Source organism: Nyctereutes procyonoides, unplaced genomic scaffold (assembly GCF_905146905.1).
Source record: "Nyctereutes procyonoides isolate TBG_1078 unplaced genomic scaffold, NYPRO_anot_genome, whole genome shotgun sequence".
NCBI lineage: Eukaryota > Metazoa > Chordata > Mammalia > Carnivora > Canidae > Nyctereutes > Nyctereutes procyonoides.
The window spans coordinates 39,023,365-39,043,849 of NW_026575126.1; the positions used below are offsets into that span (position 1 = coordinate 39,023,365).

A 20,485-nucleotide genomic window follows, 5' to 3' on the forward strand; every position below is an offset into this window, starting at 1 on the left:
GCTTTGCCAATGGATGGGCTGGATGTACTCTCTTAAGAACTGGAAATGTGGGAGCTTTCTAGCCAGGAAATTGGGAGGGCTTTCTTACAGTACAGCCCCAAACCACGAACACTCCTCTGGAACCTTGCCCTCAGAGTTCAAACATCTCAGTTGCTGCCTTCGAAGCCTGCCCTGAGTGAGGAATTTTTTCCCTACCAACCCTCCTCTGGCTAGAGAAGTGACAAAACTGTAGCAAATGGGGTGGAAGTTACAGGGCGCAGAGCTCCAGGGCTCTCCTTATCGGGAGGAGTTGGAGCTGGAGCGGCTCCTGTGGCGGCGGCGGCCAGGGGAGCGAGATCGCCGGCGCACGGGGGACCTGCGCCTTGGGGAGCGTGACCTGTGGGAAGAGGAAAGAGCACATCAGACATGGAGGCCCACATTCCTGACACAGCCCCACGTCCCGGATAGCAGGGGCAAAGCTGGCTTCTTGAGGGAACAATCCTGGACAGTTTCACCCTCAATGCTGTGAGGATGGCACCGACACACGGAGCCCTTGGGAAGGAAAAGACGTCTGTTGTGGGGACCCCATTTTCTGAGGACTATGGAAAGGGCAGCTCGACAGGAAGGCAAGGCTCTGGCCTCTGCCAAGGGACTCGGACTCAACCTCCTCTCCTGACCCTTCCTTTGAGCGTTTAAGATATTTATTTATTTAAGTAATCTCCATACCCAATGTGGGGCTTGAACCCACAAACCCGAAATCAAGCTTCCCATGTTCCTCCCCACTGAGCCAGCCACACGCCCCATCTGTTCTTTTTAGCTAGAAGGAGAAGGGGAACTGCACCCTTGCTCTTACAGGGCCCACACTCCAGGGAATACTGGTACAACCTGCAGGGCGCACCTTCTGCTTGCCCTGCCCCCCAGCAGCAACCCGGCTTGTTCCCCAGCTGGGAGGAAGAGCCTGAGTGCCAATACTGGTGTCCTGCTTCCCTTTCCCTCCGTGCAGCATGCGGGGGGCAGGGATAGGTAGGGTTCCAGAGTCATCACCCTCACACTGTATAAATGAATCAAATCCACGCTGGCCTAAAGCGGTCCCCATGGGATTCCAAACTGACCTACCTTCTTCTCATCCGTGGGGGTGACCCACTGAGCCACGGGTGCCCTGAAGCTGACTGGATAGCTACAGAAATCCAGCGGAATCAAGGGCACTGGGGGAAAGATAAAGACCAAAATTGAAAATGAGTTAAGGGGCAGCCTGGGCGGCTCTGCGGTTTGGCGCCTGCCTTCAGCCCCAGGCGTGATCCTGGAGACTTGGGATCGAGTCCCACATGGGGCTCCCATCGTGGAGCCTGCTTCTCCCTCTGCCTGTGTCTCTGCCTCTCTCTCTCTCATGAATAAATAAATAAAATCTTTAAAAAAAAAGAAAACAAGTTAAGAAAGAGGATTTGGGGGCACCTGAGTGGCTCCCTTGGTGAAGCATCTGCTTCTGGCTCAGGTCTGCTTCCGGCTCAGGTCATGCTCCCGGGGTCCTGGCTTGGAGCCCCGTGTTGGGCTCCCTGCACAGCCAGGAGTCTGCTGCTCCCTCTCCTCTGCCCCCTCCACCCCCCTCCCTGCTTGTGCTCCCTCCATCTCTCTCTCTTAAATAAATAAAATCTTAAAAATATAAAGAGGACTTTGGGTGAGCCTGGATGTCACAGGGCAAGCAGACTCGGGTGTCTGGGTGGGGAGGAGGGCTGGGGCTGCGGCCTGTGTTCCGCCAAGCACTGCAGGAGGCCCTCACCAGGAGGCCAAGGGTCAGCTGGGTCAGCCCGCCCTAAGGCCTGGTCGTGGGCTGACCGCAAGTCTTCTCTCGCCCCAGCTTGGGGGCTCTCTTAAGTAGAGGAAACAGGTTTTTCTTTTTTTTTTTCTTCATGTTTTTCTTTCAACAGTGCTTTTTCTACCTTTTCTGTCACCTTTGCAGTTTTCATTTTTTTTTAAGATCATTTATTTATTTATTTGAGAGAGGGAGAGTGTGCACAAGCAGGGGGAGGGGGAGGGACAAGCAGAGGGAGCAGGGAGCCAGGTGGGTGGGAGCTCCAGCCCCAGGGCCCATAGATCCTAATCCCAGCCCGGATCACCATCCCAGCCCCAAGGGACACACTCAACTGACTCAGCCACCCGGGTTGTCTCCCCTTTTAAGAGAATGTTTGATGGGAGTTGGGGGTGGGTTAGGAGTGATTCCACCCGGATTCCCGGCTTTAATTAGTGAGGTATCTGCTAGGTTCTGTGTCACTTTGAAGTATTAAAACAAAGTAAAACATCTTATTCCAAAATAGTTGCAATTATTTTCTATTTCCAAATTTAAGCGTTTGGATAAAGGAGCAATACCCCTCAGACGTTACAAATTGAAACATTTTAATCTTCGTCATAAGCTGGGAGGGCCGCCGCTTCAGGGCTCGCTCCTGGTTTCAGCGGCGTCGCGATCGGGGGCTTGGGCGGCGCCCGGTCAGCTCCGTGCTCCGCGGGACCTGTCTGGGCTTCCCCTCTCTGCTCCCCAGCCCCGAGCGCGCTCTCTAACAGGCGCAGATAAATCTTAAAAACGTAAAATAACCCGGGAAAACCCGCCGTTGAACCGCCTAGACTGGAGACCCCCAGCTTCGAGCGCGGCAGAGATGGTCCGGTCGGGGTAGTTCGGGCTGGGTTTCTGCGGAGCCCGGGACGGGAGTGCGGGCGCGGGGGGCGCGGGGGGCGCGGGGAGCGCTTACCTGCCGCCGGATCCGGCTCCACCAGCACCCGCGGGCTCCCGAAGCAGCGCGCGCCGGGCCCGCCGCCTCCCGCCGCCGGCGTCCGCCCCGGGGCCGCGCTGGGCACCCGGGACCCTGCGAACCACAGCGCGAGGCCGGTGAGCCCCCGGGCCCGGCCCCCGCCCCCGCCCCCGCCCCCCGCCCCGGGCACGCACAGGGTCGCAGCAGGGCACGGGCCTGCACGCGCGCTCCCGCCGCCAGCGCCATCTTGACCTGGCCCGTGGGGGTAGCGGCCCGCTCTGCCCGCTCTGCCCGCTCTGCCCGCCCCGGCCCTGCCCCGGCCCTGCCCCGGCCCTGCCCCGGCCCTGCCCCGGCCCTGCCCCGGCCCTGCCCCGCCGCCCGCTCCTCCCAGGGCCCGGCGCCCGCAGCCCCGCCCCACTTGGCAGCGGCGCCGCCTTGAAGGCCCGGGGGCCGGGGGGTGGGGGGTGGGTGGCTGGCGGCCGCCCGGTGGGCCAGCGAGGCTCACATCAGGTGGCGTGGCGGGGCCTCTGCGGGAGTCCGCGGCCACCGGAGGGCCCGGGGCGGCTTGCCACGCCCTGCCGCCCGCAGCCTCGGGGCCCGGGGGGTAGTCGGGCAGCACGGCAGCGCCAGCTCCTCCGGGGAGCACGAGGAAGGCGGGGTTTACGTGCTGCACCCTGCAAGGTGAGGGACAGGGTACCCAGGAAGCCCAGGCGCCCCGCCCGCCGCGAGGGAGGAGCAGGAAGCCTCGGAGCCGCCGGGCGGGCCGGTCCTTGCTCTGGGAGCCTCAACGCCTGAAGCAGTAAGGACAAAGGTTAGGGCCCACGACACTTTAGCGCCTTACGGGTTCCCATGGCTCCCGTGCGCGGCAGGAAGCAGGTCTGAGGCAGCAAAGGAGCCTTTTCAGGGCTCCCCAGCAGCAGTGGCAAACCGCGGCCACGGTCTGGCTAGGCCAACCCGAAGCTGCTGGGAGCACCCCAAGTCCGCAGTGCCCCAGCGCTCCAGGGGCTGGCCTGCTGCTCCCGCGGCTCAGAGATTTTGGACGTGACTCGGAATGAACTAAAATGCAATTGTGCATTTTTAATTCCCTCGTAACTGAAGGTATCTTTGGGGCCAAGAATAGGAAAGGGGCAGTGAAGCCAGTACTCAATCTGCATTCTAATCCTGTTTATTCAACACAGTCCCTTCACTCTACACAACAAAGTACAAACACAAGGGCACCTAAAATGCTACAAGTTACAAAACTCAAAACAAATTTATAGTACTGACTGTACAATGCCAAAAAAAAAAGTAATGTACACATTGCCAAGGTAACCTGCAAGACTGCCATGACACTGCAGCAGGGGCCTGTGATGACCCTGCAGAGCCGGCTCTCAATTTTCTCACCAATTTCAGAGGGAGACGTGGGGTGTGGATGTGTGTGCATGAGTACACATAAACAGAACCATTCTCGGTAATTCTTGGTAACTAATGATAATTCTTGGGCTGTTTGCGCAGAGGTGTTGGAAGAGGACCCGAGCAGGGCAGCTGGGCCAGGTGAGCAGGAACAGCAGCAGCACAGACGTGCACCCTTTCCTGAGGGACCCTGCAGACCAACAGGCAAGGGCCTAACTGGCCCCAGTCATCTGTGGAAATGACCCCCGGGCTGGGGCCACACTGCCACCTGGAGCCCTGCTTGGTCCCTGCTGGCTTTGCCAATGGATGGGCTGGATGTACTCTCTTAAGAACTGGAAATGTGGGAGCTTTCTAGCCAGGAAATTGGGAGGGCTTTCTTACAGTACAGCCCCAAACCACGAACACTCCTCTGGAACCTTGCCCTCAGAGTTCAAACATCTCAGTTGCTGCCTTCGAAGCCTGCCCTGAGTGAGGAATTTTTTCCCTACCAACCCTCCTCTGGCTAGAGAAGTGACAAAACTGTAGCAAATGGGGTGGAAGTTACAGGGCGCAGAGCTCCAGGGCTCTCCTTATCGGGAGGAGTTGGAGCTGGAGCGGCTCCTGTGGCGGCGGCGGCCAGGGGAGCGAGATCGCCGGCGCACGGGGGACCTGCGCCTTGGGGAGCGTGACCTGTGGGAAGAGGAAAGAGCACATCAGACATGGAGGCCCACATTCCTGACACAGCCCCACGTCCCGGATAGCAGGGGCAAAGCTGGCTTCTTGAGGGAACAATCCTGGACAGTTTCACCCTCAATGCTGTGAGGATGGCACCGACACACGGAGCCCTTGGGAAGGAAAAGACGTCTGTTGTGGGGACCCCATTTTCTGAGGACTATGGAAAGGGCAGCTCGACAGGAAGGCAAGGCTCTGGCCTCTGCCAAGGGACTCGGACTCAACCTCCTCTCCTGACCCTTCCTTTGAGCGTTTAAGATATTTATTTATTTAAGTAATCTCCATACCCAATGTGGGGCTTGAACCCACAAACCCGAAATCAAGCTTCCCATGTTCCTCCCCACTGAGCCAGCCACACGCCCCATCTGTTCTTTTTAGCTAGAAGGAGAAGGGGAACTGCACCCTTGCTCTTACAGGGCCCACACTCCAGGGAATACTGGTACAACCTGCAGGGCGCACCTTCTGCTTGCCCTGCCCCCCAGCAGCAACCCGGCTTGTTCCCCAGCTGGGAGGAAGAGCCTGAGTGCCAATACTGGTGTCCTGCTTCCCTTTCCCTCCGTGCAGCATGCGGGGGGCAGGGATAGGTAGGGTTCCAGAGTCATCACCCTCACACTGTATAAATGAATCAAATCCACGCTGGCCTAAAGCGGTCCCCATGGGATTCCAAACTGACCTACCTTCTTCTCATCCGTGGGGGTGACCGGCGCCACATGGGAGGTGGTGGCAGCATTCTCCTGGGAGGGCTGAATCGCCTGGGGGGCGGCCTAGGCCAGGGGGCCAGCACAGCGGTGGCAGTGATCTCCTGGCCATCAATTTGTCCTGTTGAAACAGGATCAAGTCACAAAATATCTGATAAGCACCTACCCTAGGTTAGCCCATGCCAGATGCGGGCCTGCCGTGGTAAGCAAGACGGACAGGAGTAGAATTAGAACTAAGCAGCTCACAGAAATACTGATGTAGTTATTACTACTGGAAGTTTCATCAGGAAATCTGCAGGGGAGCATGGAACCTCAGAGGGAACCCCATCCCACTGCATGGGGCACCTGATGCACTACTTCCAGGAAGAAGTGGCCTTTAAGTGAACACCTGAATCCACCCAATGAGGGAAACGGCTGTGCACTGACCCTGAGCTGCCTCCTCTAGAACAATGGGAAGGGCCAGACAGGAGGAGTGGGGACATTTTGGGGGTTTCGCAGGATTGAGCTGAGGATGAAATTTAAGAAGTCCAGAAGGACCGCTCTGGAAGAGGCCTCTAAGCAGGAAGCCTGGTCCTCTCTCTCCTGTCAAAGGCCCTCACCTGGTACCTCCCAGGTGACCAGAAGGCAGTCTCAGGGTGTGGTGGAGGGGTCCCCAGGAGGGCAGTGTCCACTGTGACTTGGCTACCAAGTCACTAAAGCTGGGTGGTGGGTGAGCTATGATTACATCATGGCTCAGGAAGAAGAAAGGCTTCTGGGGTGGGGGAACAAAATAAAACAAGGTTCAGGTGTCAATTCTGTCTGAAGAGTTTGGAAAAAGTGCTTCAGACCAAAAAACCAGATGTGTAAATACAACAGAATGAGAGTAGTGAGGTAAGGCAACTCAGGATGGAGGCCTGAGGAATCTTCAGGGCCTCAGGAAAAGAACAAAGAAAGGCAAGGTGCAGACCTAGGAGTGCCGGGGTAGCATGCAGCCTAGCGCCAGTCCAGGGACTGCTCAGGGGACCAAGGCTGCTCAGGGCAGCCTTGTGTGCCCCCAAAGGGTGGAGGGTTCTTTTATCTGCTCAATTCCTACCCTCAAGGCAATAGCAAAGGTATTGAGGGAATAATTTGGGCACATAGACCTGTGTTCAGAATATATTCAAAAGACAAATAAATGCAGCCTAAGGTCCCCCTGCCCCCGCCCCGGGCCCACTGCCAAAGCCAGCCCAAATTAGCAATCTCAGGGGCACTGACCATAGAGCATGAGAACAAAACTATCTTTTGGCCAGGTGCCTGGAAGGGCCAGGCCCTTCCACTTCCCTTCTGGAGATAACATGGAGCTATCCCATTCGGTGGTATGCAGCACGATATGTGGACACACACACAGGTCCTACTACAATCTTAGTAAGTGTGAAATACGTATAGCAATGTACACCCTGGATATGCCCAAGTGTTCTTATTTTCAGCAAGTGCTCTAACTCTCAGAGATGCACGACTAAAGGTCTCTAAAATGAAAGTGTGATTCCTAAGGTCAAGAGATGCTGTGTGCAGGAACCCCTGGGTGGCTCAGCGGTTGAGTGTCTGCCTTTGGCTCAGGTCATGATCCTGGGGTCCCGGGATCAAGTCCCGCACTGAGCTCCCTGCATGGGGCCTGCTTCTCCCTCTGTCTCAGCCTCTCTCTCTAACTCTCATGAATAAATACAATCCTTAAAAAAAGAAAAAAAAAAAAGGGCTGTGTGCAGCCTGATGGGCCACGGTTGATGCTGAACTTCTACAAGACTTCAAAGGGATTTAAGTAGACTGAAACAGTGTTAGCCTAGTGGGTAGGAAATTTTCCTAGTATCTGAGCTCCATCAGGGCTCAAGGGCAACTACTCAAACTGCTGCACTATTTTTTTTTTAAAGATTGCATTTATTTATTCTTTAGAGACACACAGAAAGAGAGAGAGAGAAGCAGAGACACAGGCAGAGGGAGAAGGAGGATCCATGCAGGGAGCCCGATGCAGAACTCGAACCCAGGACTCCAGGATCACGCCCTGGGCCGAAAGCAGGCGCTAAACCACTGAGCCACTCAGGGATCCCCGCTGCACTATTTTTTAAGTGCATAATAGGTTCTGGTGTTCAGACTCTCCTTTGTGGCCTAGTAGCTCACACTGTGCTTTGGGCAGTCCTGGCTTTTGGCCTCGTCTGTCTAGATTACTACTGCAGCGAGCTGGTGCAGTGACAAATTCTAAGCTCCTTAAAACACTGACATGAAGACAAAACCAGAACTGGACATCCAAAACTATTCACAAGTGTTCAACTGTTATTAATACCATCTGCTCAATGTAGAACAGCTATAAATGTCACAAACAGTTAAGATACAAACTTTAGGGAAATGGGTTAAAATGTGTGAATTCAGGAAAGTAATCCTAAAAATGATGAAATGTTAGCACAACAGAAAATGACTCTCAGAGAGAATTAAAGGAAACACTCCCATATAAAAGCCAAATGCTTCATTGTTCATACTCATGTATTCTTTGTAAAAATAAGACAAAAACTCTTCATTTAATCCTTAAACTTTCAAAGATTAGGAAATTCTAGAGATGCTAATATATTCATATTTGCTGGTCTTTTTCCAAGAATTGTATCCTATAAAACTTTTTTTTTTAAATTTTTTTTTATTTATGATAGGCACACAGTGAGAGAGAGAGGCAGAGACACAGGCAGAGGGAGAAGCAGGCTCCATGCACCGGGAGCCTGACGTGGGACTCGATCCCGGGTCTCCAGGATCGTGCCCTGGGCCAAAGGCAGGCGCTAAACTGCTGCGCCACCCAGGGATCCCTAAAACTTGTTTTTGATACACACACACACACACCCCCACTGGTTAAGAACCAGAATCCTAAGAGCTCCAGGGAGACTGTGATGTGCAGCTACGTTGGAAATCAGTTCTAAAGGTCCCTATGTGTGGCAGGTAGCTCGTCCTGCATAGGGAATAGAGAAGGGAGCTCAGAGAGGGCTGGCAAGGTCACCCACCTCCATCCATGTGCTTCAGTGCCTTCTCGGCTTCATCTGGATTCTCAAACTCCACGTACGCATAGCCTTTAGAAAGATGGGGGTGCATCCTTTCTACAGGCATGTCAATCATTTTAATCTTCCCATAGGTGGAGAATATCTCCATGATATGGTCCTAGAGCAAAGACAGGTCACTCTGATGCATACTCACAACTACCCATGTGGGAACTGAAAATGCACGACACATCAATAGCCTTGGTACCTGGGGTTAAGTCTCTCACACAGGGTCACCCTGAGGGAGTTACTGCTCCACTTGACAAACCCTCCAGTCAGGCCCTGGAAAGCCTATGCCCTCAGTTCACCTGTGGCTGAGGCCTGCTTCTCTAGTTTTCCATTTAAAACATATGTAGAATAGACATATCCCACTGTCCACTGGACAGATCCAGGATCCCTCACCTTGGTCACATTCCTGGTGAGCCTCCCGATGTGTACTTTGGTGGGTTTAGGGGAAGGACTCCGCCTTTTCCTTTCCTTTTCATCTCTTTTGGGTGGTTTGGATCTGATTGAAGAAACAAAACACCAGAAAACAATCAATTTCTGTCAAAATTTCTTTTAGTAGGGCTGCTAACTGCTACTAAGATAGTTTTTATAAGGAAGCCTTCCCCTACCAGTTTATGTATTTCATATTATCTCTGCTTCAGAAATCCTACTAAAATAGAAAGACTCCTTTTTAGATCTACTTCTATAGTAACAAGAATAACTTTATCGTCCCCCATTTGTGAACTTAGTTTCCCAGATAATTCACAAGTTTTGAGGGCAATCCCTTCCCAACCAAGGCACTCCCGAGTTGAGAAGAGGTGCCGGAAAGGAGCTTACTTGGAGCGGGAACGCCTCCTGTTGTCATGCCTACGCCTAGAAGGACTGGGTGAGCCAGAGGAGCTGCTGGAGCTGGAACTGCGAGATGTGCTGGAACTTCCTGAGCGGCTAGAGGCTGAGGAAGAGCTGGAGCCACTGCTGGAGCCTGTGCTGGTGCTGGACCCTGAGCTGGAGGTAGAGCTGGACCGGGACCTGACAAATGAGACGGTGAGGTCAGGGGCAACAGTGCACGAGAGTATTTCTTCCCACACATGAGCCCATACTTGCTCCTATTCCCAAGAGGAAACTGTCCTCCCATTTCCAAGCTTCAATGTCTCCCCTCCTCGGAGAGCCCCACTCCTGCCCAGCTGAAACCCCAGGTAGGGACAGAAAATCACACTGTGCAGTGACAGGAAAGAGCCACCTCCTAGCCATACAGGAGCCTCACCTACTGGGAAGCACAGACAGAGTCTGGCAAACCAGAAGCACCAGCCCTGCCTGGAAGGTAGCTACCCAGGGACTCGGGCTGGTTTTCAACTGAGGGAAAAATAAGCTTTAGGCTAGAGCAATCCAATCACAACTCTAAACAAAAAAACACTCGAGAGAAACTTATACCCCAAGATGTCCCAGTCTTTAACATCTCCAGAAAACACCTCAACACCATCTTCCATATGTAACCAGAGCAAACTCAAACCACTCTGCCATAATCCAGGCCTTGATGAACCACCTCAGAGTATGTTGTGTAAATTACGAAGACCACAGAGCACCCTGCCGGCTCCCCGGGAAGGGAAAGGGGGCGTGGCAACAGAAGAAAAGCCCTCTCGGGTGCTCAGGGGTGCTCTGTCCTGCCGGGTCTCACCTGGTGCTGCTGCTACCACTGGAAGCGCTGCGCCTCTTCCGAGTTTTATCCCTGCCACGATCCTTCTCACTTGACTCCTTGGTGGCCCCTTTATCTTTAGAACGATCCTTGGACTTCTCATCAGAGCGGTCTTTGCGTTTGGTAGGAGAAGGAGCCCTGGATGGTGAGGAAGAGTGTGAGATCGCATGCCCCTCTGACCAAACCCTAAAACAACATTACCCAAAAGAGGGGATCCAAAGGGCTATAGAGATCCCAGGTGATCACAGAGCAAAAGGATCTGTGGCTTAAGACACGTCACTGTAGAACGTAAGTCATTTCCAATCTTCCCCTTGCTGAGGGTCCCTAGTAATGAGCACCCCCAAAGTAGCACTAGAAAAATCTGATAGAAGGATTACCTAGTGCTGGACTTTTTATTATTTTCTTTGACTCCTAGCAAGCTCTTCTTTTTCACTCCTGATAAATCCATTCTCCCCTTCTGAGGTGTTCAAAGCAGCAATGGTGGCCTCACTTATCTGAACTCTCACTTCTAACTTGAGTCTGAGAAACGATCCCTAATCGATTGCAATTTACGCCAAAGTGCAGCCTAATAACAAGATAAAAGGATTTACAGAGTGAACGAGTTGGCAAGGCAACAAATCTACTTTGCAGTCAAAAGGTGAGCACACAAGATGGCAAGGAACACAGTAAGCAGAGAGCGTCCACAAAGCCAGGAACATACGGGATCTCCTCCATTTCCTCAGGGAGGGTCTCGCCCCCACAGGTAGACCTTCACCTCACCTTGTTGTTTTTTTCCTTAAGGAAAGGGTGGTAGTGCCTGTCACTGTTCTTTTACAGGTGGTACAATACCTGTTTTTCACTCCTAAGTTTGATAAGCCCTTTACCATTCCCTTAGAAATGTTACAACACCACATTTGCATGCAGAACAGAAGAGCCAAGCGTGGCTCTCCTGATAGGATTACTGGTGTGATTAGATCTCAGGTTTTACTGCTGCAATTTCTTTGTAGGATACATCGAACATACCATGACTGGAATCAAAAACCATTTCAAAAGTGACTAGTACCAGCATCTAAACATTAACACCCAAATGCAAACAGATAAAATGTCCCATATGAACACTGAAAAAGCAGTAAAATAGTTAAGTTAGAAAGCAGTCATTGCAAATGCTGAACTTTAATTAATGATATGCACATGGAAGCGTCATGGGGAAAGTACACCAAAGCCTGCTATTTACTTCAAAATGCAACAAAAAACATGGATGGGCGATCTGTTCTATGATAAAGCAAATATGGCAGAAATGTGACTTGTAGGTTCTACATGGTGGTTATGCGGGTATTCACTGGAACTGGAGGGCACTGCTCCTAAGGGTCTCACCAAGTGCCCGCACCACAGCATGAGCTGTGAGTGGTCAGTGTAACAACCAAACCATTATGTGCCTGGTCTCCTGGGGGACTCGCGACCTTCATTTTTTTCAGGGAGGTTTTTCTACAATTTGCTTGAGCTGCAAGCGAAGATTGCAGAATGGTGGTGTCAACTCCTCCTGTCTCATCTTCAACAGCCTGTCAGTAACCTCGACATGGCAACCACCCGGGATCCTGTTCTCACACGTGAAGGGGTGCGCAAAATGCTAAATGAATGTCGTGACTCAAGAAAGGAGGCCAGCTTTGGACAATCAAATTAGAGCAGAAGCAAGCAGGGTGTCACCTTTGAGGCTCCTCTCCAGGCTGGTACAATCTTTTAAGACGTTTTGCCTTGGAACAGTAAGGTAGTAAGCAAGCAGCACTGGATGGAGTCAGTGGCCTTGGACAACCAGGAAGTACGGTCCCGTGGGCAGGAATCTGGAGTCAGCCTGCCTGTCTGATTCCAAGCTCTGCTTTGGGACCGGGTCTAAGTCCCACAGCCGTTCTGAGTCTCCACCTCTCATCAGCGTTTCGGGTACGATACAGCTCCTACACCTCCGTAGTTACCAAGATCACCAACCCAGTTTACTCACATGGAAGGAAACTTGGCATCTATTTAGGGCTCAGTGAAATGTCCACTCATGTTACAAGACAGGGGTGCTCCTCCCCGTGTACAGGCTTTCCCCTACATAAACTCTTGTTTCCCAAAGGCCCACATGGTCTCCTGAATGCTGGACGGGCCGTTAAGAGGATCACCCAGGGCGGCCCTAGCCCAGGAGAAGAGCGTGAGCTGCCGGCACGTCCTCAAGCACTCCAGCAGCCCCGTTACACAAAGAGGTTAAGGAGGGGTCCAGCCAAGTATTGACACCCCACGCCCCCAATACCATCTCTCTAACGTACAGGCAGTGAAGACCCACCCGTGGTACACTTACTCCCCCGCGGGTGCCAGACCTCTCCAACACCTCCACCCGGCCCAGGCCGGGCCGCCCGCCTAACGGGGCAGCACCCACCGCAGGGCGCACCCCGGGGCCCCACCCCAGGGCCCTCCAACCACCAGCACCACCCGAAGCCCCGGACTCTAAGCGCTGCGGGCGCGGCCGGGCCTGGGGAGCAGAGCCCGCGGCGCTCTGTCCACACAAGTTCGGGTCGCGGCACAGGACCTGGGTTACCTCCCCCATCCTCCGGACAGGTGCGCGTCCAACAGCCAGAGAGAGAGAGAACAGTTAGTCACACCTCGAGCAGATGGCGTTCGGCCCCGTCCTCGGGGCACCTTTCCCACTTAAAAAGCACGTTTTCGGCACAAGTCATGCGACAGCCAAGAAGGGCCGCGGCCTCCCTTCCTTCCCGCGCCCCCCTCGTGGGGCGGCCCGCCCGCCCGCGCGGCAGCGGCGCGGTCCCCGCGCCTCCGGGGCCCCCCACGGGGCAACTCCGCCCCCGCCGCCCCCGTCCGCGGGCGCCCGCAACTCCCAGCCCAGGGCCGGCCCGAGCGCGGCTCCGAGTCCCGCGGGCCTCGCCAGGGCCGCCGCAGGGGGAGGGGGCCGACGTGAGCGCCTTCCGCCCGCCGCGGCCCCGACCACTTCCGGGCCGCGGCCTCGGCGCCTCCCACTCCGCCCGCCCCGGGCCACACTCTTTCTTCTCGCGCCCGCTGCCGCGCCGCCGGGCCGCCGTCCCTACCAAGAGGCCGAGGGGCGGGCCGGCTCCACCACGCGCCCCGCCGAGCCTTGCGGACGGCCCCCGGAGCTCGGATGGGGTCGGATTCCCCCAACTTACATCTTCCCGCCGCCGCCACCTCCTCCCGCTCTCCTCAGCCTCGAAGGCCGGCGCCGCTCTGGCGTCAGGATTAGGGAGCGGGAAGGCGCTGCTCTCCGGCGCGCCGCGATGACGTAACCGCCTCAGCCAATGGAGGGAGCGAAGGGAGTGTTAAAGGGCCCCGGCCGTTCCCGGCGGGCCGCGTCGAGGCCTCGTCTTCTGTCTCCCCCGCGGGGCGGGGATCTGGGGCGACCCTGGGCCGGCTGCGTGCCGCATGGGGCCGGCCGACTGCTGGGGGCGGGAGGGCCGCGCAGGGCGGGCGGCTCCGGGCCGGCGCCGAGGGGGTTAACGCAACGGTGGCCCCCGCCCCCCTGTTGCGCGTGCGCACTGGACTAGCAGCCCAGGTTCCCGCAGCAGCGCGCGGGGCGGCGGGGGCGGCGGGGGCAGGGCGGGGACAGTGCGGGGGCCGGCGGGGGCAGTGCGGGACAGTGCGATGGCTGGCGGGGACCGGCGGGGGCAGTGCGGGGACCGGAGGGGACAGTGCGGGGACCGGCGGGGGCGGTGCGGGGGTGCTGAGGGCTGTGTGGCCTCTGGCTGCGGACCGTGGGGTCCCGCGGGGCGCCAGCTGCCCAGAGAGCTGGGCAGGAGAGGTGCGGAGTGCCCACGCGGTCGCTGGCCCTGAGCGTGGACAGGGGCAGTGCTGCCATCGCAGTGGGGAGCGAAAGACCGGATAGAAGAGAAGTTGCGAAAGGGCAAGCACCCCGGAGGAGGAGGGGACACTGCGGCTGGCTGGCCAAGACCCGAGGGGAAGGAGGCGCCCGGTGGGGGAGCAGCAGGTGCAGGGGCACGGAGGGGGCTCGTCGAGGGGAGGCCAGGGGGCGGCTCGCAGGCCAGGGCCGGGCAGGTGAAGTTCGGGTGCCTGTGTGGGAGCCTGTGCAGCACCCCCCCAACCCCCACCCCACACCTCGCGGGGGACCGTGCAGGCAGGGAAGCCGACTCCTCTGGTGAAGTATGGCCCCGGGGCCAGGCAGGAGGCTGGGAAGAGTAAAAGCCGCCCTGAGAGGGCCAGAGCTTTCGGGGTGTGTTCCCCGAGGTGTCTCCCACGGCGTCCCTGCCCCAGTCTGGCTACCGGTGGTTACCCCAGGACTGAGTGTGAGGAGGGAAGGTGCACCCTGCCCCAGTGGCTGTCTGCACAGGTAGGTGCATCAAGGAGGAGAAGGGAGCAGATCTCTTGGAGGAAGGAGCTGCGGTGACTTGGAGATGGATTAGCTGCCGGGGCAGGGGCAGGAGAGTCCGGGTTGCAGCATGGTGATCAGGGATGGATGGACAGACTGTGGACACCGTCTGCAGGCCATTGCTCTCTGCTCTGTATGGTTTTCCCAGCACATGGATGGTGACGGCCTTTCCTGTGCAGCTCCTCTAGCCTGGTCTGGTGGGTCAGTGTACCCCTATACCTGATGGAGGGGTGTCTGAGAGTCACCAGCAAAAGAGCAGGGAAAAAGCAGTTGCCTCCTGAGTCCCTGTTTGCTAAGACACCAGGATGCTCTTGGAGAATGAGCTGGGTTGGCAGGCAGAGTGGGTCTGGGTGCAGGTCTTCCCTTCGGATTTAGATCTGCCCTGGAGTAGTGGGGGTCCATTTAGAGCAACTTAAATTCTCTGCCTCATTGTCACCGCTGCCATGGCCAGGTGTGGAGGAGTAAGTGGGAATGGGGGACAGTCCTGGCTCGGCACTGCAGCAGTGAAGGGGCCCAGAGGGTCAGCACTGGGGGTGGGGTGGCCTTGGTGGTCCAGGCCTATAGCCAGTGGAGGTCTGTGAGGAGGCCGTGGCAGCCTGTAAGCCGCACATGCCTGCCCCAACCATCGGCGTGTTCCTGAGGGCCTTGACCCGGAGCCTTTGCCCAGCCCTGCGTGGTGCCAACACCCTAGGTGGGGGAGCAGGCCAGGGGCCAGGAGCTCCATGTGGCCATATGGGGGTGGGTACAACCAGCTGGGCTGACAACCCCTTGTGTCTTTTTAAAATGTGCCAAACTGATAGAACTTGGCATGCATGTAAATTTTAACATGTTTTATATTAAATCTAAAGCATGATCTATTCAGACACATAAATTTAATTATATTTGTTTCTAAATATTACAGATCTTTATCAAGTGTGTTATCAGCTATTGAGCTTTAAAACTTGAGCATCTTGTCTTTTGCCATTTTGAAGATGAACAGAATGTGTTTGGAAGAAACAAGAAGTAAAAACTGGAGGCCCTGACCCTGGCTGTCCAGGGGTTCTGGCTTCCCCCTTCCTATGCCCCTGTGCTAACCCACCCAGGCCCTGGGGGGGAGGACTGGGAGGCTGGGTCCCCTAGGAAGCTCTCTCTCTTTTTTTTTTTTCCAAGATTTTATTTATTTATTCATGATAGACATAGAGGGGTAGGGAGCAGAGACACAGGCAGAGGGAGAAGCAGGCTCCAAGCAGGGACCCTGATGCGGGACTCGATCCAGGACTCCAGGATCACTGCCTGGACCAAAGGCAGGCGCCAAACCGCAGAGCCACCCGGGGATCCCCTCCCCGGGAAGCTCTGAAGGTCTGTGGAGCAGGTGTGATGGCGGGGCTGGGGCAGGGCCCTGCGGACGGGACGTTCAGCAGCCAGCCCAGGCCTGGAGCGCCAGAGCATAGGTATCTGCAGGCTCTGCCGGTGTCCTGAGCCCCGGGGCTGAAGGCCACCTGTTGGCATGTGGAGCTGGTCTCACTTTGGAATCAGAATGTTCTGTCGGCCTGCATTCTCTGTGGGCCTGATGGGTTCTGCAGTGCCTGTCCTTGGAGGCTGGTGACCTGGGACACAGCGTTCAGTGGTTACCTGGATTGTTCTGGAGGTTACGGTGGGGTATCCAGGAGTCACGTGGGCATCGCATTCCCTTGTAAACCACGTCAAGAAAGCATGTCTACCTATCACTAAGAGTCTGCTGAGGGCAGCGGTGGCCCAGCCAGGCCGCACAGAGGGGTTTGGGTGGCTGCAGGGAGCTGGTGATGGCTTGGTGACCTTGAGGGAGGCATTAGGAGAGGAGGTGGATCGCCAGGCCTTGGCGATGACAGAATGAGTGCCTGCAGCCCCTGAAGGAGCCCAGGAAGAGGCACTGGCTGGTCCTTCTGGGTGGCCAGGCTGGTGTTAAAGGGCCAGGCCACCAGTTAGGGTCTGAGTCGTGGGGAGGCTTCTCCAGCTCTAGGCTTGTGTCTCCAAGGTGTGGGGGGTCAGGTCCCGAGACCTCCCCTCTCCCCCTGCCAGCGGGCAGCAGACACCTCAGGACTCTCCTAGGGGCTGCTGAGCAGTGAGCTTAGGGGCTTGTGCTGGTTTTCATGCCCAAAGCCCGGTGTTGGTTTCTGCCCCAGGGAAGTCAGGAATAGTGACGGCACAGCTGTGGTGGTCACAGGGAGAGGGTGGGACCCCGCCAGAGCTGGATATGGGGCAGTCTAGCTGGGGTGCCGTAGCACTAGGTGAGCTGAGGGCCTTGTGGCAGCGTTGGCTGTGGCCAAGCCACCTTGGCCCCTGTCCCTGCTCCACGGGCCCTCGTTGCGCCATCCACAGCCAGTTGACTTGGAGCTTCTTCGGCCTTGGAAGTGTCTGGTGCCAGCATCCGTGGGGTGTAGGCCGGGCCCTGGGAGCGGGGCCTGGGCAGCCCTGTGTGTTGAGGAAGGAAGGCAGGGCCCCCGCTCCCCGGGCCTGACCCTGTGGCTTCAGCTCCTCCACATGCTGCTTGCGGCCTAGGCCACGTGGGCCTGTGCGACAGGGATGGGACTCGGGCCCAGCATCTTGCTTCCTGGTGCTCTCCTGAAGGGTGGTGGGGGCCGAGACCTCTGCCTTCTTGGGGAGCCTCTTGGCCCACCTGCCCTGAACCCCCTCGTGCAGTAACCCAGGGGGCTTTGCCCTCCTTTGGGAAAGGGAGATAGGGACTTGAACCTTCCAGGGTTTGGAGTTTGGACCTGAGCCAGGGTTCAGGGAAGGGGCCTTGTGTCTGTAGAGTGCAGGGTCACGTGTGTCCTGATGGCCTCCGCTGCGGGGTGGGAGAGCGGCCTGGGCCTGACTTTGGTGTTTGGGGTGCTTCTTAGAAACTCTGGGGGTCACCTCCTTGATGCAGGAGCAGATTGGGGATTAAGCGCTCTGGGTCCAGGTGGAGCCCAGGCTGTCTACCCAGGGATGTCCCTCTGTGTGCAGGGAAGGCTCAGGCTTTTGTTGTGGTCACAGGGTCTGGGCGAGCAGAGGCAGCCCTCCCTTCACACTGACCAGTCCGTGTGGGAGTGGGGGTCTCAGGGGACCCACTGGTTCCCAGAAGTGAGCCAGACAGCAGCTGGTGTGGGGTGTCGTGAAAATGCAGCAGCCTATTCGGTTGCCCCGGCCGGTGGTCTAGCCCTGGGCCGGTCATTTGGAACCCTCCCCGTTATGACCAGGCTCTGGCTCTGTAAGTGTTGGGTTTGAGTGCTCTGGGGCTTTGGGCCTTTGCTGTCTCTGTGTGGTCGAAGAAGTGCCTGAGTTCAGCTGGGCTCACGTGGGGCCAGGCCAGGCAGAGTGGTCATCCCCAGGCGGCTGTGGCCACCCCTGGGCCAGCCTTCCAGCTGCTGGCCTTGCCTCACTGCTCTATCGGCTGCCTTGTGAGACTGGGCTGAGGGTCCCTGAGATGCAGCTGACCTTGGCTCCCCCTGGAGCTCGACTGAAGATCTGGGATTGGCATTTGCTCAGCAAAAAACTGTGCGGTTTGCTCTTCGGTGGCCTTGCATCCAAAGGCCCAGGACACGCCATGGGGGGCAGAGGGGGTCCCGAGGGTATGGTCACTTCTGTTCTGTGGGGCTCCGTCAGTGACGCAGGCAGCAAAGGCACACATGGCGGGGACCCCTCGAGGACACTGCAGTCGTGGTGGACACCGGGATTGTGTCCTGGAACCTGGCTTGTATCTGGGGTCCCCAAGCCCAATGCCGGGTGCAGCCGTGCACCTGTGTTCCAGGCAACACAGTCTGACCTCTGGGAGCTATGCCCTGTGGTTCCCTCTGCCTGCTGATTTATTTGGAGCCTCGAGGGCACCTGGAACCCCCACCTGGACAGAGCAGACAAATAGGATCTGACTCCTCGAGGCCTGGACTGCCTCCTCTGAACTTTGTCTTCGGCGGATAAATAAATGCCTGTGTTTCTTTAAAGTGCTGCTGCTGGGCCTTCTGGTGTGCGCAGGGTCCTCGTTGCACAGGAGCTGCCGCTGTGGCCCCGGGGTGGGGGCACCTGCACCCCCAGCCTGCTGGCTGTCCTGCTCTCCCAGGAAGCCCAAGGGCACCCGCCAGGTCGCCACCCTCCTCCCCGTCAGGCCACGTCCTGAGCGCAGCTGTCCTGCTAAGGGACGCCCCCCACAGTGCTGGACAGGGGCAGGATTTTTCACAGGCTGCCTCAGCCCTCTAGTGGGTTTCAGCCCCTTGGGAACCCCCCCCCCCAACCAGGCCACACGGGGCAGGGCAGGCGCGACCTTGGCTTCTGGCTTTGGGGGTCTGCAAGCTGCTACGGCAGAGGGGCGGCAGTCCAGCACACACAGCATCTCCAGGGACCCCCTGGGCCCCAAGGTCTGGAGAGGAGTGGGATGGGCTGGGAGGGGGATGAAGCAGACCTGCATCCTGTTGGGGTGTCCAAGGCTCCTCCGCCTTCCCTGGGCCTGGAGCTGCCTCAGCTCAAAGCAAACCAGCTGGGCTGGGGCGGGGTGGGGGGGGGGTTCTGAGGTCCCACTCCTGGCTGCTTGGCTGGGTGTTTGGCAGCCTGGCGGCAGCCTGGTAAATGACCTGGGGATGCCGCAGGGGTCCTTCCGCTGCTCCTGGGGCCCCTTCTGCCCGACTGCAGTCGCCCTAGCTCCAGCTCCTCCCACACACCCTGGCCTCGCGCTCCCCCGGGCTGTGCTGGGCAGGTACCTGCCCCTCTGGGCTGCGCTGCCCTCTCCGCAGCCACCAGGTAGTCTCCTGACAAGGGTGTGTCAGGACCACCTCCACTTCCATCTGCCTGTCTCCACGGCCAACCCTTTGCTCCCTCGCCCTCCCCCCAAATGCACCACCTCTGCACCAATGCAATCTGATTTCAGCCAGGTGTGCCTCGCATACGCTGGTCCTTCAGTCTTGAATGCCTTTCCTTGTGCCCTCGAAGGAGAGAAATGAAGACTTCTGAATCTCTAACACGCGAGCTTAGAAGCCAGCCCGGGACATCCTGCAGTGGGACTGCTGGGGTGGCCGTGTGACCGGGCTTCTGCTCCTCCCGCTGCCACACACCCAGCAGGGACTCAGGCCCACCTCCCAGAAGACACTTTCCATGGGGAGTTTCTGTTTTAAAACCTGGAACTAAAGGATGAGAGTGTAAAGGATTCTAAAGGGGACCGACAGCTACAGGAGACAACCTGTTGCTTCAAAAGCTTGGAGAGGGATCCCTGGGTGGCGCAGCGATTTGGCGCCTGCCTTTGGCCCAGGGCGCGATCCTGGAGACCCGGGATTGAATCCCACATCGGGCTCCCGGTGCATGGAGCCTGCTTCTCCCTCTGCCTGTGTCTCTATCTCTCTCTCTCTCTCTGTGACTATCATAAATAAATTAAAAAATTAAAAAAAAAAAACAAAAGCTTGGAGAGACCAATAAAAACGCAAATGTGAGACCTTCCTAAAGGAATCAAAGTGATAAGGCGAGTTTTTTCTAGAACTATGAATTGTAAGTGAATATAGAAAGCAGAGATTGAAATCATGGGAATTTGGAAAAGTAAGAAAACGGGGCACCTGGTGGCTCAGTGGGCTCAGGGTGTGATCTCAGGCTCCTGAGATGGGAGCCCCGGGGTGGGCTCCCACTCCCACTCTGCACATGCTCGTTTGCTGTTAAATCTTCAAAAGCAATTGTAGACGTAAGAGCATATAAACAAAAAGCACAGTGATGTGGAAGGTGATTCTGCCTAAAGTCCACGAGCAGCCCCGGTGCCAGCGGCCGCCCCACCCCGCCCCTCCCGCACTGATCCTGTGTCCTTGCTTCCTCACAGGAGCAGAGCGTGGATCTGCCCGGGGCCTTGCGTACTTTGGCACCTGCCCGTGTGGCTTTAATTGCTTCACCTCTTGGCACTGAGTGCTGGAAGTTACTACACACAGATAGCA

At 56.9% G+C, this 20,485-nt stretch overlaps 1 protein-coding gene across 3 annotated transcripts; it reads right to left on the reverse strand.

Moving 5' to 3' along the window:
• Positions 1-3,869: 3,869 nt before the first annotated feature.
• RNPS1 (RNA binding protein with serine rich domain 1) lies at positions 3,870-13,472 on the reverse strand. Of its 3 annotated transcripts, none has more exons than XM_055341295.1 (8): positions 13,375-13,469; positions 10,603-10,790; positions 10,208-10,363; positions 9,370-9,561; positions 8,950-9,052; positions 8,515-8,668; positions 5,501-5,642; positions 3,870-4,781 (listed from the first exon to the last, which is right to left on the reverse strand). In XM_055341295.1, exons 2-8 carry the CDS (start codon positions 10,671-10,673, stop codon positions 4,682-4,684), a joined length of 918 nt encoding a protein of 305 aa, XP_055197270.1. In that variant the 5' UTR covers positions 10,674-10,790; positions 13,375-13,469; the 3' UTR covers positions 3,870-4,681. The 3 variants fall into 3 exon arrangements, with proteins under 3 accessions (XP_055197270.1, XP_055197271.1, XP_055197272.1); XM_055341296.1 differs by lacking the exon at positions 13,375-13,469 and adding an exon at positions 12,838-12,994; XM_055341297.1 differs by lacking the exon at positions 10,603-10,790 and having other exon boundaries at positions 13,375-13,472.
• Positions 13,473-20,485: the final 7,013 nt, after the last annotated feature.

Coding starts and splice junctions, on each gene's coding strand:
- RNPS1 (XM_055341295.1), bottom strand. CDS start 10,673: ATGGATTTATCAGGAGTGAAAAAGAAGAGCTTGCTAGGAGTCAAAGAA. Junction 9,562..10,207: donor AGTGGTAGCAGCAGCACCAG/GTGAGACCCGGC, acceptor CTCATTTGTCAG/GTCCCGGTCCAGCTCTACCT. Junction 8,669..8,949: donor TCACCAGGAATGTGACCAAG/GTGAGGGATCCT, acceptor TCTTTGCTCTAG/GACCATATCATGGAGATATT.